General features: G+C 45.9%; 1 protein-coding gene across 2 annotated transcripts in view; it reads right to left on the reverse strand.

The window, feature by feature from the left end:
* Positions 1–19,106, reverse strand: part of CAPZB (capping actin protein of muscle Z-line subunit beta) — a 58,875-nt gene that overhangs the window by 26,931 nt on the left and 12,838 nt on the right. For both annotated transcript variants that reach the window (XM_057384959.1, XM_057384958.1), the window contains exons 2-3: positions 15,380–15,469; positions 3,661–3,782 (exon numbers count right to left, since the gene is read on the reverse strand). In XM_057384959.1, the coding sequence (XP_057240942.1) occupies positions 3,661–3,782; positions 15,380–15,469 (212 nt within the window). The remainder of the gene's footprint in view (positions 1–3,660; positions 3,783–15,379; positions 15,470–19,106) is intronic.

Genomic DNA, 19,106 nt, shown 5'->3' on the forward strand with positions numbered 1-19,106 from the left:
GGGCTTCTCTCAGCTCTTTCCTCACTCCTTTACCTAAAATCTCTGCARTCTGGGAGAGATTCACACAAAAATCCCCCTGGTGCTACCCCGGAGCTCCCAAATGGCTCAGCTGCTCCAGACAGTGAGCAGAGAACTCCTGCAGAACCCCCGTGAGATGGTTCAGGTGCCAGCACCAAACCTCTCACACAGGCTGCAGGAACGGGACTGGGGCAGCCCAGGAGCAGACCCTGCCAGCCAGCAGCCTGGGGCATTGCCATCCCATCCCAGCTGCAGCCAGCAGCAGCTTTACCAACACAAAAACCTCCTAACACAGCCCTGTATTTTTTTATTTTCGTGGAAGAGCGCTCACAACACATTTAAACACTTAACTGGAGGCTATTTGAAGAAAGACAGATGGACAAGCACTTAAATTTCAAAAGTCAGACCTCTAATTTCCCCAAAAGAGAATGGTTTGTGTTTCAGCTAACAGGTTTCAGTGTTGTTGGCCCCAAATTCCCCATAAGGATTCCATTTAACAGAGTGATCAAACACACTTCGAGTGGAAATGTATGGACAAAGTCAGCGACCTTGAAGCCTACCATTAAAAAAAAAATTAATAAAAGTTCTGCCTTCACAGTGTGGATTCCAGGACTGTCTGATATCCTTCACAAACCTCTGCTTGCTCCAGGAGCACTCTCAGAAGTGCCTGTGAAACTCCCACAAGCAGGATTTGATCATATCAAATAATATGAAGAATATAAACTGAATATAATATTATGAAGATATAATAATATGAAGAAAATAAAAATTATCTATTTATGAAGATCCAAGGAGACTCCAAAAATCCACCTTCTAGTCTGACCCATGCTCGACATAGACCAAACCAAATCCTTCTAAATATAAGGAAAGACTAAACTATGATGGGCTGAGAATTAGGATATTCACTTCCCASAGCAGCTTTTTTTCCGGGCCAATTCCCAGGCAAATTGTAAAGCCACTCAAAAAAMCCCAACCCTATAAAACTGGATTCCCAGTGAGAAAGTCTGAGTGCCCAGCCCTGCCTTTCCTGCTGAAGGAGAACAAGGCTCAGTTGCCCAGGGAATGCTTTGAAATCCTTGGATTAGTGTTAAAAGAAATGCAATTAACAACCTGTCCAGTACTAAGAAAAGGTGTTTGGTTTGGAATTGGGGTTTGCAGGAATTGGGGTTTGCAGGAAGGGAACAGGATTTCCTGGAACTTTAATCGAGCGTGTGGCTCTGAAAAACGGCTGTGGAAATATCAAAAGCTTTTTAAGAGCCCAGTGAACTCCTCCTTGATCTCGRCCTAATTGATTAAATTAGTGTAAGAGCCACTTCCCAGTAACAACTGCAGATTTGATGAGGTACGAAGGAGTGTCTGGACACGGGCACAGAATGGGATTAACATGCACAGGGCAGCACTGCTGGGCTTTCAAAGGCTTCTGCTGTGTGYTGAAGGGAGGAATTCACTTCATGAATCAGAGCTGGGACCAATCAATTCCAGAAGGAAGAATCACTTCAGTCCAGAACGGCTGAATCAAAAGCCTCACGGAACAGGACTCTTTCATGCCAGCAATTAACACATGGTGCCTGCTCCAGAGGAACAAATGAAAGGGCTTTTCTGAAACCTCATTACTTAATAAGTCCTGAAAATTTCAAAGTGATTTGAAAAGCCAAATCCCTCCTGCTTCCTTGTAACTATTTAATACCTTCTCAGAAAGAGAGGGAGCAAATTTCACAGGCAAGTGTGACACTGACCTCAGAGGAAGGGCTGCCATGTGCCCTAATTAAACACAGGGGGTTATTAGTGATGGCACAATGTCCCATTACTGTCTAAGCAGTGCCTTTTCCAGTTCCCTGTGTCCCTGGGGATTGATGGCCATGTCAACAGCCTGAGGAGGATGCAAAGGGGCTGCAAGAAACATCACAGCTTCAGGGAGAGAGCATCTCTTGAAAGATCCACAAGAAATTCAGGATTTAATCCCTCCTCAGCCAGAGGGGCTGCCGTGGTGTGGGTACATCTCATGAGGGGCAGAAACCCAAAAACCCCTTTTACCCACTAATTCAGAACTGATTAAATGCATGTAGCTGCTAAAGTAGATCTGACCAGCTGGGGCACACAAAATCAATGCAAAATGGTTTTAGAATGCACCAGACTCTTTTGCAGAAGGTTGAAATCGTTTCTAAACTTGGGATTGTTACCCTGAAGAACACAAGTGACACTCCACCTTGGTTCCTGCTCTCTTGCTGGCCCCCTACAATAGGTTGTGTTTAAAACAACTCCTTGGGATTTACACTCAGCCCCATCAGAGGTGCTGTCAAACTCTGCATCCACTCTCGTTCTGCATCCACTCTCGTTCTGCATCCACTCTCGTTCTCCATCTCCTGTTTCCAGGACAAAATGAATCTCAGCATGTTCTCTGTGTAAATCATTACACACAGATGGGCTCCAGGTTAGAGAGGGACCTTTCCTGCAACTCAGAGCAACTGAACCAATTCATCTCAAACCCTCTACTGCTTCTGCTGTGWTGCCTGAGCCAAAGGAAAAAGATTTATTTAAAAATATTTTCTGAGATTCCACTTTGAAACACAATTCTTGAAACATTCTAGCCAGATGAATGTAAAACACTGCATCAAATCTGCACAGAGCAAAGTGAGATTCTTACTGGAGATAGTTCCAAGCACTAAAAATGTAAATTATGACACTGAAGGATGGACAGGTGGAATCATCAGTCTCAGAATCATCTSCAGGAGAAGCAGGATGGCTGAGCTGGTAATTCAGGGCAGGAGATGAATGGAGTCTTCACCTCACAACCCAGCACTCTCCATTAAGAGAAAGAATAAAAATGCTGCAAAAGCCACAAAGGTTTCAGGACTGTAAGCCTGTGATTCTTAATTAAATATTTGGAACTATGCCACTGTCACTACAGCCATCAAGGAAAGTCAGGCACTGTGAGAAAGGGAGGGGATAATTTAAACATAAATTAAAAACGYCATCCTAAAGGCAAGGTAGAGGAAAAAAACATTAGAAGAGAGCCTGTGTTCAAAGTGGCAGCCAAAACACTGAAACCTGATTGCTTCAATATTCCAAACCATTCCAGTATTACAGCCCCTCCTACTTCAAAATTAATCATATTGTAATTACCCATAGCTTATAGGATTCAATTTTCATTGATTTTTGTCTGGAGTCTGCAGAATAAATGAGCTATTTTGGTAGACAGGGATTCCTTTTCTTTGGTAACAACTTGGGCCAAGATTTTCAAACAGAACTAACGACACTGAGCCTAAAGTCAGTCAATCCTTTGCAAAACACGAGTGAAACAGCCTTTCCCAGATGGCAAATCCACCCTGTTTTGTACAAGCAGAAGACGATTTTTTTTTAAATCCACTGYTTGCATCATCGCTTTTCTGTCGTTATGCATTCCAGAGATTTTATAACCTTGCTGTGGTCTAATTTCACATCAAGCCCATTTCTGCTACAGAACTGATTTGTTTTAATCCAGAATACAGAAAACAAAGAGAAATACATCAGTCACTGTCCTCTAGCAAGAAAATAACAGTACATTGTAGGATCYAGACATTTAAATGACTGATTTATTTTTTGGGGGCTGCAAATACCTGCCCATGTTTCTCATTTACAGAGCAGCAGCCAGCAGGAGCTCACCTGTACGAGTCCCCATCTCTGTTGTAGTCACACAATAGATAATCTTTCCCTACCACCTTGTCTCGTGCAATCTTCAAGGGCTGATCCACAGAGGAGAGGAGATCTTCACACAGGCTCGGGACCTGCAGGGTGGGGGAACAACAGGGAGGGCAGAGAGGGCAACACRTTCAGGTTAAAAGGCACTGGCACCCCAAAGAACAGATTTTGTTTGTAACAGCCCACACCTGCCCCAAAACCAAAACTTGTTAAAAAAGGACTTCAGTTACAATACACTCCAGTGCTACCTCCTGCAGGAATTTCAGATTTAATTCTCAAAGCTCTGGTGTGGTCCAGCACACTTCAGTACACACAAGCTCCAAGCTCACTCCATGCCAAGGGCAGCCAGGGAAGCAATTGTCTGGGGCTGCTGGATAAAGGTAAATATTTACAGGGGACAGGGAAGGAGGGAGCTGCTAAAGGAACCCACCATCCACACTCCCAGAGTGAGYTTTCCCCAGGCTCCCACTCTGGGGCCAGCTCAGAGCACTTTCCAGGCAGGTGGCCAAGCATGAGCACGCTGGCTGAGGAGAATAAACGTGTCCATGTGTGTGCATATGGCAAATCTGACACCTCCTGTATCCTCCACAGCTTTCCGTGGACCCAGGACCCCAAATATCCCCCTGCCCTGCACGTGCATAAAGACAAACTCTGCTTTCAATGTGGCACAGGGGCTGTGATGTCCTGCAGAAACTCCATCTCTCCTGTATCCTCCACAGGTTTCTGTGGACCCAGGACCCTAAATGCCTCCCTGCTCTGCACGTGGGGAAAGACAAACTCTGCTTTCACCATGGCAGAGAGGCCGTGATGTCCTGCAGAGAGACGAGACTCCACCTCTCCTGCATCATTCCCAGCTTTCTGCAGATCCAGGACTCAAAGCGTCCTCCTGCTCTGCACGTGGACAAACTCTTCTTCCAAGGTGGCAGAGAGGCAGTGACATCCTGTAGAGGGATCAGAATCCACCTCTCCTGCATCCTCCACAGCTTGCCATGCCTCCAGGACCCCAACTGCTTCCCTGCCTGCTTGTCAGGAAAGACAAACTCTGCTTCCAATGAGGCAGAGAGGCTGTGATGTTCTGCAGAGAGATGAGACTCCACCTCCCCTGCATCCTCCCAGTTTTCCATGGACCCAGACTCCAACTGCCCCCAGCCCTGCACAGGGTGAAAGACAAACTCTGCTTTCAGCAGAGAGGCCGTGCTGTCCTGCAGAGGGATGAGAATCCCCTGCACACACTTCAGGTCATGTGTACCCCTGTGCCCCARTCCATCTCAGGGACCAACAACAAATCGTTCCTGCAGTTGTTATCATTAAACAATTCATGCATTGTGTGTTTCCCGCTGGAAGAACATTCCAGATTTCACTGCAAGAGAAATGGACTGAACAAAATGGCCTTTTCCAACAAGACAACAGGATGACAGGACAAGTTCTTGAACAGATTGGTAACAATGTGCTAATAAAATAACAAAGAAAGAAGCAGCGTGGAATCTCTTCTGCATTTCACTCCACATTGTAGAGATGAAAACCTGACTGAGAACATGAGAACAAAAGGCAATCAAGGGCAAAATTAATCATGAAGTGATGAATTCACAACTCCTAAGAAATGAAAAGGGGMTGGAGGAATAAAGAAAACATGGAAATGTGCTTTCTTCTCTTCAAGYCATTGATTCAGTGAATGGATTAGAATCATTTCAAAGAAGCCTAGAGGAAAAAAACAAAATTTGAGTGCAACAGCCCCAGAACTATTTTAATGCACTCAATGGGACAGAAGAGATCAAGCTGCCCGGAACAAAAACATTCCTAATCCCAAGTACAAGGCAGTAACATACAGAGGGTGACAGCCAGAGTGAGCAGGGACATGCACAAACCAATGTGACTGTGAAAAACAAAAAAGAAATGACAGAACTGTGGCTGCCCCATGCGTGGGGCAGGTTGGATGGGGCTTGGAGCAYCCTGGAGTAGTGGAAGGTGTCCCTGCCATGGCAGGGGTAGAGCTGGATGAGCTTTAAGGTCTCTCCCAACCCAAACCATTCTGGGGCTCTAAGATGAAACCAGCAAGTGATGCAACAGCTGACCCACACAATCAACCCTCCAATACACAAAAAATCAGAGGCAACCCAAGACATGGTTGGTAAAGTGCTGCAAGAGCTGAAACATTAGTTAAGAGTGTTTTTACTTTGGTCTATGCACACAGTAACATGGCCATGAGTGAGAACTGCAGAGCCCAGGCCAAGAGCAGGGCAGGATTTAACCCAGCTCAGGGCTCTTGTGCAAGTTCATCCTTTGGTACCTGCAGATCTGGCTGAAGAGGACTCAAAACCACAACACATTCCCTGGGTAAACAGAAAGGGTTAAGAAGCAGCAGCTTTTAGAGAAATCCTTCCTTTTCCTGAGACCAGACACCCCAAATACTTCCCAGAGCCAATCCAAACCAGTGGTATCATGGCCCAAGGTGGGTGAATGATGTGTCTGTGAGCACAGCTGGCTCCCCTTTGYCCCTTCCCTCTCATTAACCATCAATTTTGGGGTGACTCCTGAGGCTGACAGCAGCTGGATCCCAGTGCTTCACCTGCAGACCCAGCACTGGGAGCTCCATCCAGACTGGGAGCAGTGGGACAAACCTTCCCCTCCTCCRGCTGCCCCTTGGCAGGAGCCCTTCAGCACAGAGAGAGACATCCAGGGACAGACCCTGCTCTGACCTGCCTTTAGGGTGAGTAATAGTGATGGAAACAACTGGGGGAAGTGGCTTTTCCCAGCCTCTGTTTCCTCTCTTTGGGAACAGCCCTACACTACACATGTGGTAAGAGAACACAAGAGGGCTCGTTGTGCAATCCTTCAACCCCAAATATTCACACAAAGAGTCTTCACAAGAAACCCCAAACCTGAGGCAGAGTCAATTCCCCTGCAGGAAAGCTGAATTTACAACCCTTATAAAAAACCCCACACAAGTAACTTTTAGATTTAACTTTAAGAACAGCACAYGCCTGGTGTGGGGTTTCTGTAGGGCTCAGAGCACAATTCCATATGGATTACAAAGAAATTGTAACCCATTGTTTTTTTAAGATGTAATCTATTGAACAAAATCTATTGAACTCGACTTAGCAACAAATACTCTTGAGCAGGGTCACTTTCCCAGTTTCTGAAGGCTGTGGTTATTCCTGCAGCCATAACAGTGACTGCATTCTATCCCACCCATCCCAGAATATAACACTGCACTGTATCATAACCCTGCATTGTCRAACAAGCTGTATATCCCATCATACCCCCTTGTCTCCTTGGTACAGACAACCCACAGCACTTCAGGCAATCTATTCTTTTCCCCTTCTCTTCTTTCAGAACAAAACAGAAGAAAACCCACTCATCTATTTTGGAAATAGCAGAAAATTTCAACAGTATTTTTAAAAAGAACGGATATTCCAGCTGATGGAACTACTCATATAATCCTAATTACTGGAAAAGCACCCAAGTGTGGCACAGTTACCCCAAGAACACAATTTTTATACCATTTATTACATCAGCTGTACTTCCTAAGCATGAATTTACAATTTATGCACATTGCCTTTCCTCTTCTACTCTTGAAAACTGCTTACCAGGCAAAGGCAGTAATCTGAACAAGGTAATTTGCAGCTTTAAACACTTCAGCTTTATGTTCATGAGACTATGATTCCTTCCCAATTTAGGTCCTTTGGATTCTTCTCCATGCCAAGTAGGAAATCTTTTTCAAACATTTCAATTACAGTTGTGCACATTCAGWCTCTTGCAGAATTCAGTTTATCTTCTGATCCCAGCAAAGAGAGCTCTGCTTGGAAGGCAACAGATCCTCAGAGTTTTCAGTCTCAAACAGTGGATTTGCACTGTTAATTTTTCTTACTAAGCTTGTTCTACGTTAACTGAAAAGCCAAAATTCACTGAGGTGCCTGAGCTCTTATCCACAGCAGTCATTACAGAGGGAATTTTGACTTCAGTTTAGGAACAGAAGAATTAATCCACTCTGTGGGCCAAACTGAAACACCAAAGCGGTGATTTTGTTCAATTCATCACTGCACTATAAATAAATGTCACTGTGATGCAAACAYGGAGGATAAGGTTCTTTTATAAACAACGACTGGGCTCCCACCTTTGTTCTGACACAGGTTTTTCCCACTCCAAGCACTGGGAGGTCACATGCAGAACACAATCTGCACCTTGTATCTYCAGCTAAAGGCCAGCATTAATGGCATTGGGCCCCAAGGCACCCTTGTTCCCCCAGATCAGCTCTCAGGCAGCTCTTCTGGTGGCTCTGCATTCTCAGGAAGTGAGACCACCCTCAATGTAAATTGGAAAGAAAAAAAGAAAGATATGTGGGGCTGGGCTGGAAGGAACAGCAGCATMATTCACAAGGAACAGGGCATGGTGTTTGGGGGATATTTTTTTCCAAGGAGAGACACAATGGATGTGTAGTGCAGAGGAAAGAAAACCTGAATGAGAAGCGGTGCAAACGTGTCGAACAAGGATCCTGTTGTCCTGTGTAACCAAATTCTCCTGCAGAGCTGCCCAGGTATGGGGACAGTGTTTTAATTAAGGCAACTGCTCTGCTATCAAGACAAATAATCACTTGTGCCAACGTGGAAACTGTACCCTTTTGGAGTAGCTAAGCTCAATCATTCCTTCTAGACTCACCTCTTGCTTCCAGGAGTTTATTAGCAACTAAACAATTGTTTCTGGATTTTTTTTTTTTTAAATATGATTAAACAAGCAGCTAAAAGAAAAATCCATAGAGGAAAGTGGAATAATACCCCAGTTCTCCATGTCTGACACACACTCCCCATCCTTGCTTTCATCACACTGAATTACATCAAATTCTGCACTTCACACACTCAGGACAGGCARTATTTTGGCTCAGCAGCCACTCGAGTACACCCAGGTGGCTGTTTTCTGCAATGTACTGAAATGTATCACATCTGCCACTGACACTGCAACATTCCTGGCAGAACAATCCTTGGAAATATTCTTTTTCCATGTTTATTCAGARGTCCCTGTTACTGACCTCCACAGGAATCTTACACACCCGAAAACTCTGCTGCAAAATTAAAGATTATACATTTTTTCCTTAAAGAARCAGAARGAACAAGGGGGAATGGCTTCAAACTGGAAGAGGTGAARTTTATATTGGAAATKAGAAAGAAATTCTTCCCTGTGAGGGTGGGGAGGCCCTGGCACAGGGTGCCCRGAGAAGCTGTGGCTGYCCCTGGAKCCCTGGCAGTGCCCAAGGCCAGGCTGGACAGGGCTGGGAGCACCCTGGGACAGTGGAAGGTGCCCCTGCCATGGCAGGGGRTGGTACTGGGTGGTATTTAAGGTCTCTTCCAACCCAAACATTTCTACAATTTTGGGAAGAGGAGGCAAACTTCAATGAGCCAAGGAGCCCATCAGTGTTTGATTCTGCATCTGCAKCATGCAGGTATCTGAACACACAAGTGCTGAGAGCAGTTTTTTTACTAAAAGCCCCATCCCAGCAGGAAGGAGAGTATTCTAATTGCATGTGACCTTCTAACACTGAAGGAGGACAGAAGTGCTGCTCTCATGGCTTGGGGAAACCACTCCAACACAAAGAAGAGCCCAAGGAAGCTCCCTCTCACAAAATCACCCTTCTGGCACTCCTCCAGCTCAGATCCTTCCTCTGATAAAACATTACCCTCATGTTCCTGAGTCACTGCAGAGCCTCTGAATTTCCTGTTCTTGCAGAAGGCAGGCACAGCCTAATGGGTRCTGGGGAAGCTCAAGAAGGAAGCCTGGCTCCACTCACCTCAAGCCTGAACCCACCAGTGAAGCCTCTCCCACAAATCCACACATTGCTAAATCTTGATTTGATCCATCACATGTCCCAAAGCCATGCAATCATCAAGCTTTGTTTATTAAATGACACTKAAATGGACTTTTGTGTTCAGAGCAGATGTAAGTGATACCGGAAACAGCTCAGCGTTATTTGTGCACTGAATTCCTGCACTGCGAGAATTGGCAAAACCAAAATTAAACCACATGAGCTTTTCTGGAAAGACAGATGTTAACAAGGTTGCAAACCCAGGTTTATCTAGTTAATGGTGTCACAGCAGAAATGTCACATTAATTACAGAATGCTTTCATTCAGCTCGAGGAACTACCTTTAAAAAGGTGACAACCATTCATAACTCAGGATGCTTGGCTTTCTTCCTGTGCCTTGCTGGATAAAACAGGGCTTTTGCTGGATGGCCCTTGTGARAAACAAAAGGCAGCCATCTGGCAGGCACAGCCAGAGTGCCCTGGACTGTGACTGGTGACCTGCAGGTGAGGGCTCCTGTATCTCATTACCATCCCCAGTCCCAGRAGCCATCACAGAGTATCAGTATCTTGGGAAGTCCTGACTATTTGTGTCAAGAGTCCAGCTGGGGCTGGAGATACCCAGCAACAATTTAGGGATAGGCAGGACACACATCCTGTGATGTTTCTCTATCCCAGTTTTTCCTCCCATCCTCAGAAGAAGTTAGGGAGGTTTCCAACCAGGYTTCAAGCTCACCCAGTGATCCTCACACACACTCCCTTCCAGTGAYATTTAAACAGATATTCTAAGGGTCTCTGACACCAGCAGTGCAGCAGCAGCAGCCTGGAAGACAAACAGGCTTATAAATAGAAAGAGTAAGTGCTATGGGCCAGAATTGAAATTCCCTTTTCCAGTCTCATGCCAGGAAGTGGGGTTGCTAGCTCTAAGCCAAGCATCRCATTAACAATTTACATACATTAATTGCTATCTCCAACCACCATCAAGATATCCAGAGGTAATCTTTGCTAGCTGGAAAAGCTCCTGCTTACAGCCACTCAGCAAATGGAAAAACTGGCTCTCAACCACCAGAAATTTACTCAGGAAGCCAGAACCCCTTTCTCCAGCCAATAATCCTTATGTTAGAAACCTGCCTGGCTGCTGGTGGCTGGGAGCTCATCCCACAGGTCAGCAGGTCCAGGGAGAACAGCAGGTCAAACACTCAGCTTTGAGCCCACAGGGCTGTCAAAGCACTTCTGCTTCCACCACCACCTTTTCCTGCTTTCACTAGATCTGACTTTTTGTTTAAAACATCTTCCACCCTCACCAGACATTTAGCTGGCCATCTGCATCCAATTATTTTATCTCTCCCTGCAATGCYGCACAATGCTCAGGCTCTTGGACTCCAAACACAAAAAGGTCCAGTCACATTCTCATGTTCTTTATGGTCTGTGCAGCCCAGGCAGCGCAGTTTGCCTGGRGGTAAATTCTGTAGCTTCATATATCTTCAGTCACTGAAGGCATGCAAGCAGACTGGGGACTTGCCTGGGGCTCAGCTAAAGCCACGGCCTGAATCGTGTTCAAATATTTCAAAATCATAAGTTAATACATTTTAAGGTTCATCACTCCAGGATTTTCTAAAAAGTAACACATTCTACTAAAAATACTTCAGTATTCCCGTGTGATGAGAAAGCAGAGCTGATCACCACCTCCCAGATCTTTAATTGCAAACAGAGCTTTAAAAAATAACYAGGAAAGTTATGACTGCTGTGTCTACAAAGAACTCTCACTTCAATTCTTCCATGGCAGCAYTACCTGGTTCTGTTTTTCACRAAAGCTTTCACTTTTKGGAATGAGTGCTGTYTCARTACCARTSTTACTGGGAGAAAAGGGGGAAAGCWGTGGCTGCCTGTGAGCAAACCCCSCTCTCCTGGCGAGCCTGTTCATTCTGTGAGGATGATTTTCTGTCCCCACTTCACGCCAGGCATCTGATTTTCCTGAGTCAGCTAAATCTTTCATCTAATTTATATTATCCACACCCAGGCACACATCCAAATGAAACACTCAGCAGGAAATTTGTACTTGCTAAAGGATCCTGCTTAACTTTCACCAAGACTGAGAGTGCATCAACCTCCACACCCGAGTGAGGGCACCGAGGCACCCCTGTCACARATCCATGACCTGCTGCTCATGGCCCACAGGCACAATAAACCCAGCTGTCACCTCTGCCACCTAAGCCCTTGGAGATGTGCCAGTGAAGCTGTCTGAAGAAAATATCCCAAAAGGACTCTGGAGGCTCTGACCCCAGGTATCACTCACCCACCCTGCCCCTCACTCACCCACCCTGCCCTGTGCTTCCAAGGTGTCCTGGGAAGGGACCCTCCACAGCAGCACTACCCAGGAGCTGATCCTTGTTTGGGATTTCTCTTGGGAAGAGCACACAGCTAAAAGTGCAGAGRGCTGCCTGACTGGACAACTGACCTTAARAGCAAGGMAGCAGGAGGACAAGTGCCRTGGATTGTTCTGACCTGCCAGGACYGGCCGCTCGCAAATGAGCTCTACCAGCTTCCCTCCCTTGTGCTGCTCAGCCTGACTTCCATGAGCCAAACCAAACCTCACTCCCAACTGACACCAGGACACATTTCCAACCAGAGAACAACCTCCCCGTGTCTCTCCAGCAGCTGATGAGAACAGATTCACAACAGACCTCTATGGGCAGCACAGCGAATCAGTGGCAGCAGCTCCTGGACATGTGGCAATAAGGAGGTGACACCACATTTATGTGACACAATTGAATCTGAAYTGATTTGTCACTACAAAAAGAATAATTTAGGTTGGAAAAGACCTTCAAGATCATCWAGTCCAKCCTCTGACTYGGAGCATCCTCATAAAAGATCCATTYAAGAGCAGTGCAATCCCCTTTCTCTCCCCTCTTTTGGGAATTTCTGCACAGCCTGGACTTGGCCCACAGRTAGATAGTCCAAGGCTCACAATTTCCAGAGGAGCTCTACAGAAAATGATTCCAGTTTAAATTAGTTATCCTTAAAAAGGTATGTGCCTACAGTAATCTCATTCTGGAGAGATTTAGAAGTACTCTTGTACATTCTGACAGCCTCAGAGTATTGTATTTACAAATAGTGACTAACTGAATACCAGGCAGAGCATTCCATGCCAAGGCCCATTTCCAGCACCATGCACAACTTCTTTCAGGCAGGACTTCTGGAGGCTGTGATTGACACGGTCCCTAATGAACTCTAATTGAAGCCTCAGCAGTCTGAAAAACCCAACAACAGATGTGGTGAAAGGGCAAACCACAAACTGTTTTACTAATGAATGAAAAGTGTCTGGGCTGATGAGGGCCAGTGACCCAAAAATTCTCTTCTTCCACCCACCCTTTTACTTCATGTTCAAGTTTGGGCCATTTCCCTTGTCAGCACAACACTTGGGGGCAGTCACAGACAGTGCTGGATAGTCCTGGGCTCGCTCTATGTGTTCAGACAGGGACCAAAATGATCTTTTATGAGAAACAAGCAGCAGAACATGGATAGAGTAARAGGAACCTCAGGGAGGGAACATAGTGCGGGTATCCAATCCAGCAGGAATAGCAGCCTAGGAGCGGTTTTATACGGCCAGAGGGCAGAGTTACATGGGATATGGGGAAGGAATTCYKCCCTGTGAGGGTGGGSAGGCCCTGGCACAGGGTGCCCAGAGAAGCTGTGGTTGCTCCTGGATCCCTGGCMGTGYCCAAGGCCAGGCTGGATGGGCTTGAAGCACCCTGGGACAGYGGAAGKTGTCCCTGCCATGGCAGGGGTGGGATTGGATGAGCTTGAAGGCCCTCCCAATCCAAACCAYTCTGGGATTCTGGAAAGRAGATGCMAGTTTCTMACTGTGTTAGTTTTGGAMAACTTTTTACATMCAATGACATTTCTAAGCCAYCTTCTCTCCTTTCAATGGATCTTAAGCAAGCAGCCACAACAAGTCTGGAGTTCAAGTCCTATAAAAAGACCATGGCAAACTGAGCTGCAAACAGACCTCAAGTAACACCCCAAACTTCACACCAAATACTGGCATGAGCCTGTGTTTCCCACCTGCTCCTCCATGGCACTGAACTGAGCAAGGAAGGAAATCAAGAAGTCAGGGTGCCATGTYCTACAATTSTCCCCCAAGTTTAATAAACCTGCTYATGCYCATGGTGCATTTGGAGTCTGCCCTTCCCTTCCMGGAGTTACTGTCTGCTGACGAGACAAAAAGCAGAATCAAAACGTCAGATGCAAAGGTTTGGATGAAATTTGTCCAAAAAAAGGGCAAAAAACTGTTTGCTCAAGCCTGGCTTATGATGCCTCTGGAACCAGCAGCACACAGTGCTCTTTTTCTAACCAGTGCAGACTTCAGGAGGTCAGGCTGAGAATGGCTGCAGGACAGGTCTACAGGTGTCTCAGCAATAAAGGAATTGTACTGGATTTAATAAATTATTTCATCTCTGCCCCAAGGAGGGACTGCAATGCCTCGTGTGGGGGTCACACACCCTCCTCCTAACAAGCATCAAAGTGGTCTGGTTCGTGTTACACTGTGAAGAGAAGCCCAGGCAGCRTGTTGCTGATGGAAAGCATGTAGAGCACTAATGAGCACCATCCAAAAGTAATTCCAGCATTTAGAGGTACCCAGCAATTTTCTGAGTCATTAAAAAACCTCAGACCAATTACACAGTCAAGCTCACCACGGCTCCTYGAACAGCTCCTTGTTTTGAGTGGTCCTGGGAGCTGCTCAAACCCCGAGATCCGCTCAGTCCTCCCAATTCCATCACAAACCCAACCATGTCACATCAGATCAGTGATTCAGTTACTTGGGTCCTACCTCCARCAACAACCACAAAAACAATGCTTTGGGTTGCCAAGCATTTTGGTGGCTGGCACAGATGTAGCCAATTACTAAATGGTTYCAAGAGAGAGAAATAATCCCATCCTGAAAGGAATAATTTCTTTCGTGACCCCCACAGCTCTCTTACCTGCATCTTGGCTTATGTAAGTGAAAGAATAAATTGATAAATTTAAGTCAGCCAGAACTTTTTGACCACAGCTTACCAACAGCAGCTTCAGAAGCACCTAAGAACAGACTTTCYCAACCAAACCTCTACCTGGTGACCAACTGCTCTTCTGCACAAATTTAGAAGCTCAGGTCAGAAGTAAGCCATGTATTCAGACTGGACAAGGGAAACCAGTTTTCCCACTAGCAGACTCTGCATAGATTAAATCCATATTGCAGTAACACCTCCAGTTACTCCAGAGGCAACTGCACAAACACTGTTTTAAGGGACACTTGGCACCAGCCAGGTTATTGCAGCCCAAATGTGCATCACAAGATGTGCAACCTGTAATGAGCCTGGAAACCCTTCCAGTTCATTTTCTGTACTAGCATTGTGTRAAGGACAACAGGGACAAGCAGAAAAAAATATATCAGGTACAAGAAGGTCAGCCAGGTTTGTTTTTTAACACTGGACTGCAGAATACCTGAGAGAGCATAAATTATAAATAGATTTGGGTGCTCTCCAGATGCCCAGACAYTCTCAGCATGTGGGGCAGCACAGGCACTGCACCTCCCACAGCTCCACACAGCAGGTTGTTTGTCAGGAGATAATGCCCAGGTGCAAGGGCCTGCATCCACCTGAACTCCCTGTCCCAAATTCCAGCAGCAGCCTCTGAGCTGGCAGTGAGCTCATCAGGAGAGCTGCTAATGATCCTTCATCCCTAAGTGTCCCTGCACACACAGTAACTACATTGCTCACCCAATGGTTGGTTGTTCAACCTTGCCAAAAGACACAGGGACAAACAAATCACCACAGCCTGGAGATGCTTCAGAAGTTCTCACATGCCAGGCCTGTGTCACAGCCCCTTCTTGGGGACAGCATACAGTACTCACCAAGTCAATGAGGTCACTGAGATTCTTCTCTATCTGCTGCGGAGGCAGACGCCTCATCAAATCCAAGGCACAATCCAGCTGCTGGTCACTCTGCAGGAACAAGAAGAGCCCGTGGTCACAAGGTGGACAGATAGCACAACCCACAGCCCCCAGTTCTCAGCTTTGCATTAATTCAAGTAAAATTCATTCCATTTGATTGWGGATTATTGATTTGGCAATTTAACACCGTGCAGTCGATGGAAAGGAGTCCTGTCCTTACCATACAAACAGTGCTCCAACATTTGTGTAAACATTTCATGTGTTGTTTTTCCACTATCTCAATAATAACTTGGGTTAGGGAACTGAAAGTTCCCCCTCCCAAAGCAGGTCTAACACTTCCTCATTTGCACYGATCAGCTTGAGATAGCCAGCATCCAAGACAAACTCAGTTCTAATGCAGGACTCGCTCCCCCCCAMAGCTTTATCAGAAAATCAGAATGAAACACACACACAAAGCATGATCCATGACTTCCTCCATCCAACAAAACACACACCAAGAGCTTCCTGCATCTAAGAAATCACAGACATCAGTTATTTATCCAAAGGGCTCACTGTAGCTGGTCTCACGACAATTTGACACAAAAAACACCCTTAAACTCCACTTCAGTCAGAAAATGTGCCTCAGACACTTGAGGAGTTGAGCCACAGACCTGACATAACCTTTAGCTGTCCTTTTCAACAACAGACACAAACAGACACTTTCCTGCTGACCTAGCAGCACCCAAAATCTGCACAAGTTCCTTTCATCACAGGTCAGGTGAAGCACAACCAGTTTGTTTTCACTGCTCCTCCCCTCCCTTTTCTCTTTGCCACTTCCAGCCACCCAAAACCCACAAGCTGAGGTTTAATTTCACCCTTCCATGTTCTGTCAAGCTCCAAAAGTCTTATTTAAAAACAGCTTCAGTACTAACACAGTTCCATTATCACATTATTCAACACAGCAGCCCCCAGGACAGGGAGAAACAGGAAGCCAAGTTTCCTGCAATAAAGTTAAACCTCGGGAATGAGGGATTGCTCAGTTTAGTGGACATCCATTAGGAAGCTGTTCATTCCATGGCCAGGGGAAGGGAACTCCTCGCTTTTTGCTTCTGACCTCTCAGTCCCCCAGGAAAGACACTCTTTAGGTGGCCTGAACCTGCCCAGCTCCTGCAGCCAAGGCCAGGCAGGGGATCTCTCTTCCCAAGGATTGGCTGTACCTCCTGCTATCTCTTACATCCAGGAAGGAAACCTGGCACATTGTCACAGGGTCATGTTCTTCACTTGTAGATCGTGGGAACACTGAGCAAAGTGCTCTGTCCTCCCCTGCCAGCTGGAATTGTTTAAAAGACAAAAGAAGCCTAGGGAAGGATGTTAAAAACCACTGCTGAAGCTGCAACCCCAGAGTAAGTATTTTACAGCGAGACAAACTAAAAATCAGATACACTGAATGGAGGAGAATCCACATTTGCAGTGTTTATGGATTAACCAACAGCACTTGGAGTGACCATTCTTAMCCCAATATATTCAGTAACAGCTGTAAAAGATACCAGCAGGATTGTTTAAGGCAGAGATTCTCCACAGGGTTCAGACCCAGCTAATATACACAGCTGGGTGCAATGGGAAAACAAAAATATCCCAAAAACATCCAGGCCCATACTAACAGTGCATTATTTAGTGAACACACTAACAGTGTATTCCCTGGTAGCCAGGAGGTAAAAACAAGGCTGAACAGCAGGACCCTTCAGWTTCTTGCAGAGCATTTAGCTAATTAAACAGCTTGCCAGCAGATCTCTTAAAGCACCAAAATAAAGGCAGGTTTTGCTGTAGTTCTGTCCCTAAATCCATGGTCATACAGTCACTTTAATCCAGTATAAATCCGGCTGGAATGGCCAAAAAGGCAACACAAAGCTGRCAGATTACAGAGCAAAGTGGTACCTTGGGGTATTGAATACATCTGGTACAACCCATTTCACAACTGAACAGGGAACTGCACCAGCATCTTTTGCTCCTGGTTCTTCTCTGTAGGTGAAGATTTAAAATCCAGGAGTGGTCCAACCCAGCCTCTGATTCTACACCAGGTGAACAGTCCCAGGGTGCCAGAACCTGCAGCACAGTCCCCTGATTTTACAGCAGGTGAACAGTCCCAGGGTGCCAGAACCTGCAGCACACAATTCCGCAATTTTACACCAGGTGAACACTCCCAGGGTGCCAGAACCTGCAGCACACAATTCCGCAATTTTACACCAGGTGAACACTCCCAGGATGCCAGAACCTGCAGCACACAATTCCGCAATTTTACACCAGGTGAACACTCCCAGRGTGCCAGAACCAGCAGCACACAATTCCCYGATTTTACACCAGGTGAACACTCCCAGGGTGCCAGAACCTGCAGCACACAATTCCGCAATTTTACACCAGGTGAACACTCCCAGGATGCCAGAACCTGCAGCACACAATTCCGCAATTTTACACCAGGTGAACACTCCCAGRGTGCCASAACCWGCARCRCARTCCYCTGATTTTACAGCAGGTGAACAGTCCCAGAGTGCCAGAACCAGCAGCACAGTTCCCTGATTTTACAGCAGGTGAACACTCCCAGGGATGTGCTGCCACTGCAGTTTGGAGAGGGAACCTTATCAGTGGTGCTGAAAAGCCCCCAAAGCCTTCACACTGTATGTGACAGGAAGGTGCTTGGGGGGAATTCAGCACATGTGTCACTTAACCTCTCCAAACCCCACTTATTTCTCCCAACTTCACCTGTCCTGGATTTCCACTGCTTAATTCTCTTATAAAATCACAAACTGAAGACCAGGTTTCCTAACAGACCTGTAGACAAAACATTTCCCTGGAATTTTTGCCTTCACCCCAGGAGAGGCTGCTCTCTGAGCAGGTGATCAGACAGGCTGTCTCCCAGGCTGGGCTGCTCCCAAAGCCAAGCTCTTTGAGCTTGCAGGACTTAATGAGCTTAGTGTTTACTTGATAGGAGGTCGTTTTCCACCATTCCTGTTTCATCCAGCCCAGAACCTCCTGTGGAGGAGCAGGGAGTTGAGGCAGAAATTCTAAATGAAGTTTTGTTACAGCTGAAGTCACTGAAGGATTTAGAGATCACAGGAATCTCAAAGACTGAAAGTATTAGCTTAGATGAAAGCTCTTTAATAAGTTTTCTCTAAAGATGTTTGCCTATCTAGAATCTCCACTTAAGCACCTGTTACAGCATTCCCATGGCACTACCCCAGGGAAAAATGTGATGAGTATGTTTGCAGTAGTTATGTTACAGCTTCCTTTGTCTGCACTGCCTTTTCTTTTTGGTCTCTTTGCTGTATTTAGCTTACTTATGAGAGAAACCCTCTCACAACAGCCACAGGTCTCTGGACATCTGGGCACTATATGTTAAAGCTCAAATCAGAAAAAAACATGCTGAAAAAAAACCCTAAAAATTTGTATAAATGTGCAGTCATTGTAAAGGAGCACAGCTGTGTACCTTAATTTTAAAGGCTGAGTATGGGCAAATGTCATTCAATGCAAAAAACACAAAYGAAAAAACCCARGTAGTTACAATAGGTATGGAAATCACAAAAAATGRAACAGGCAAAAAGCTGAACTTCCTTTTGCCTTCCACTTGCCATGTCCCTAAAGCCCAAAGCGCCTTGGGAGGACGAGCCAGGGCACAAGGGTGCTGTGTGCTGGAATCATTGGGAAACAGCAGCTG

This window comes from Malurus melanocephalus, unplaced genomic scaffold (assembly GCF_030028575.1).
Source record: "Malurus melanocephalus ecotype Western Australia unplaced genomic scaffold, MMel_1.1 scaffold_759, whole genome shotgun sequence".
In the NCBI taxonomy this organism is placed as follows: Eukaryota; Metazoa; Chordata; class Aves; order Passeriformes; family Maluridae; genus Malurus; species Malurus melanocephalus.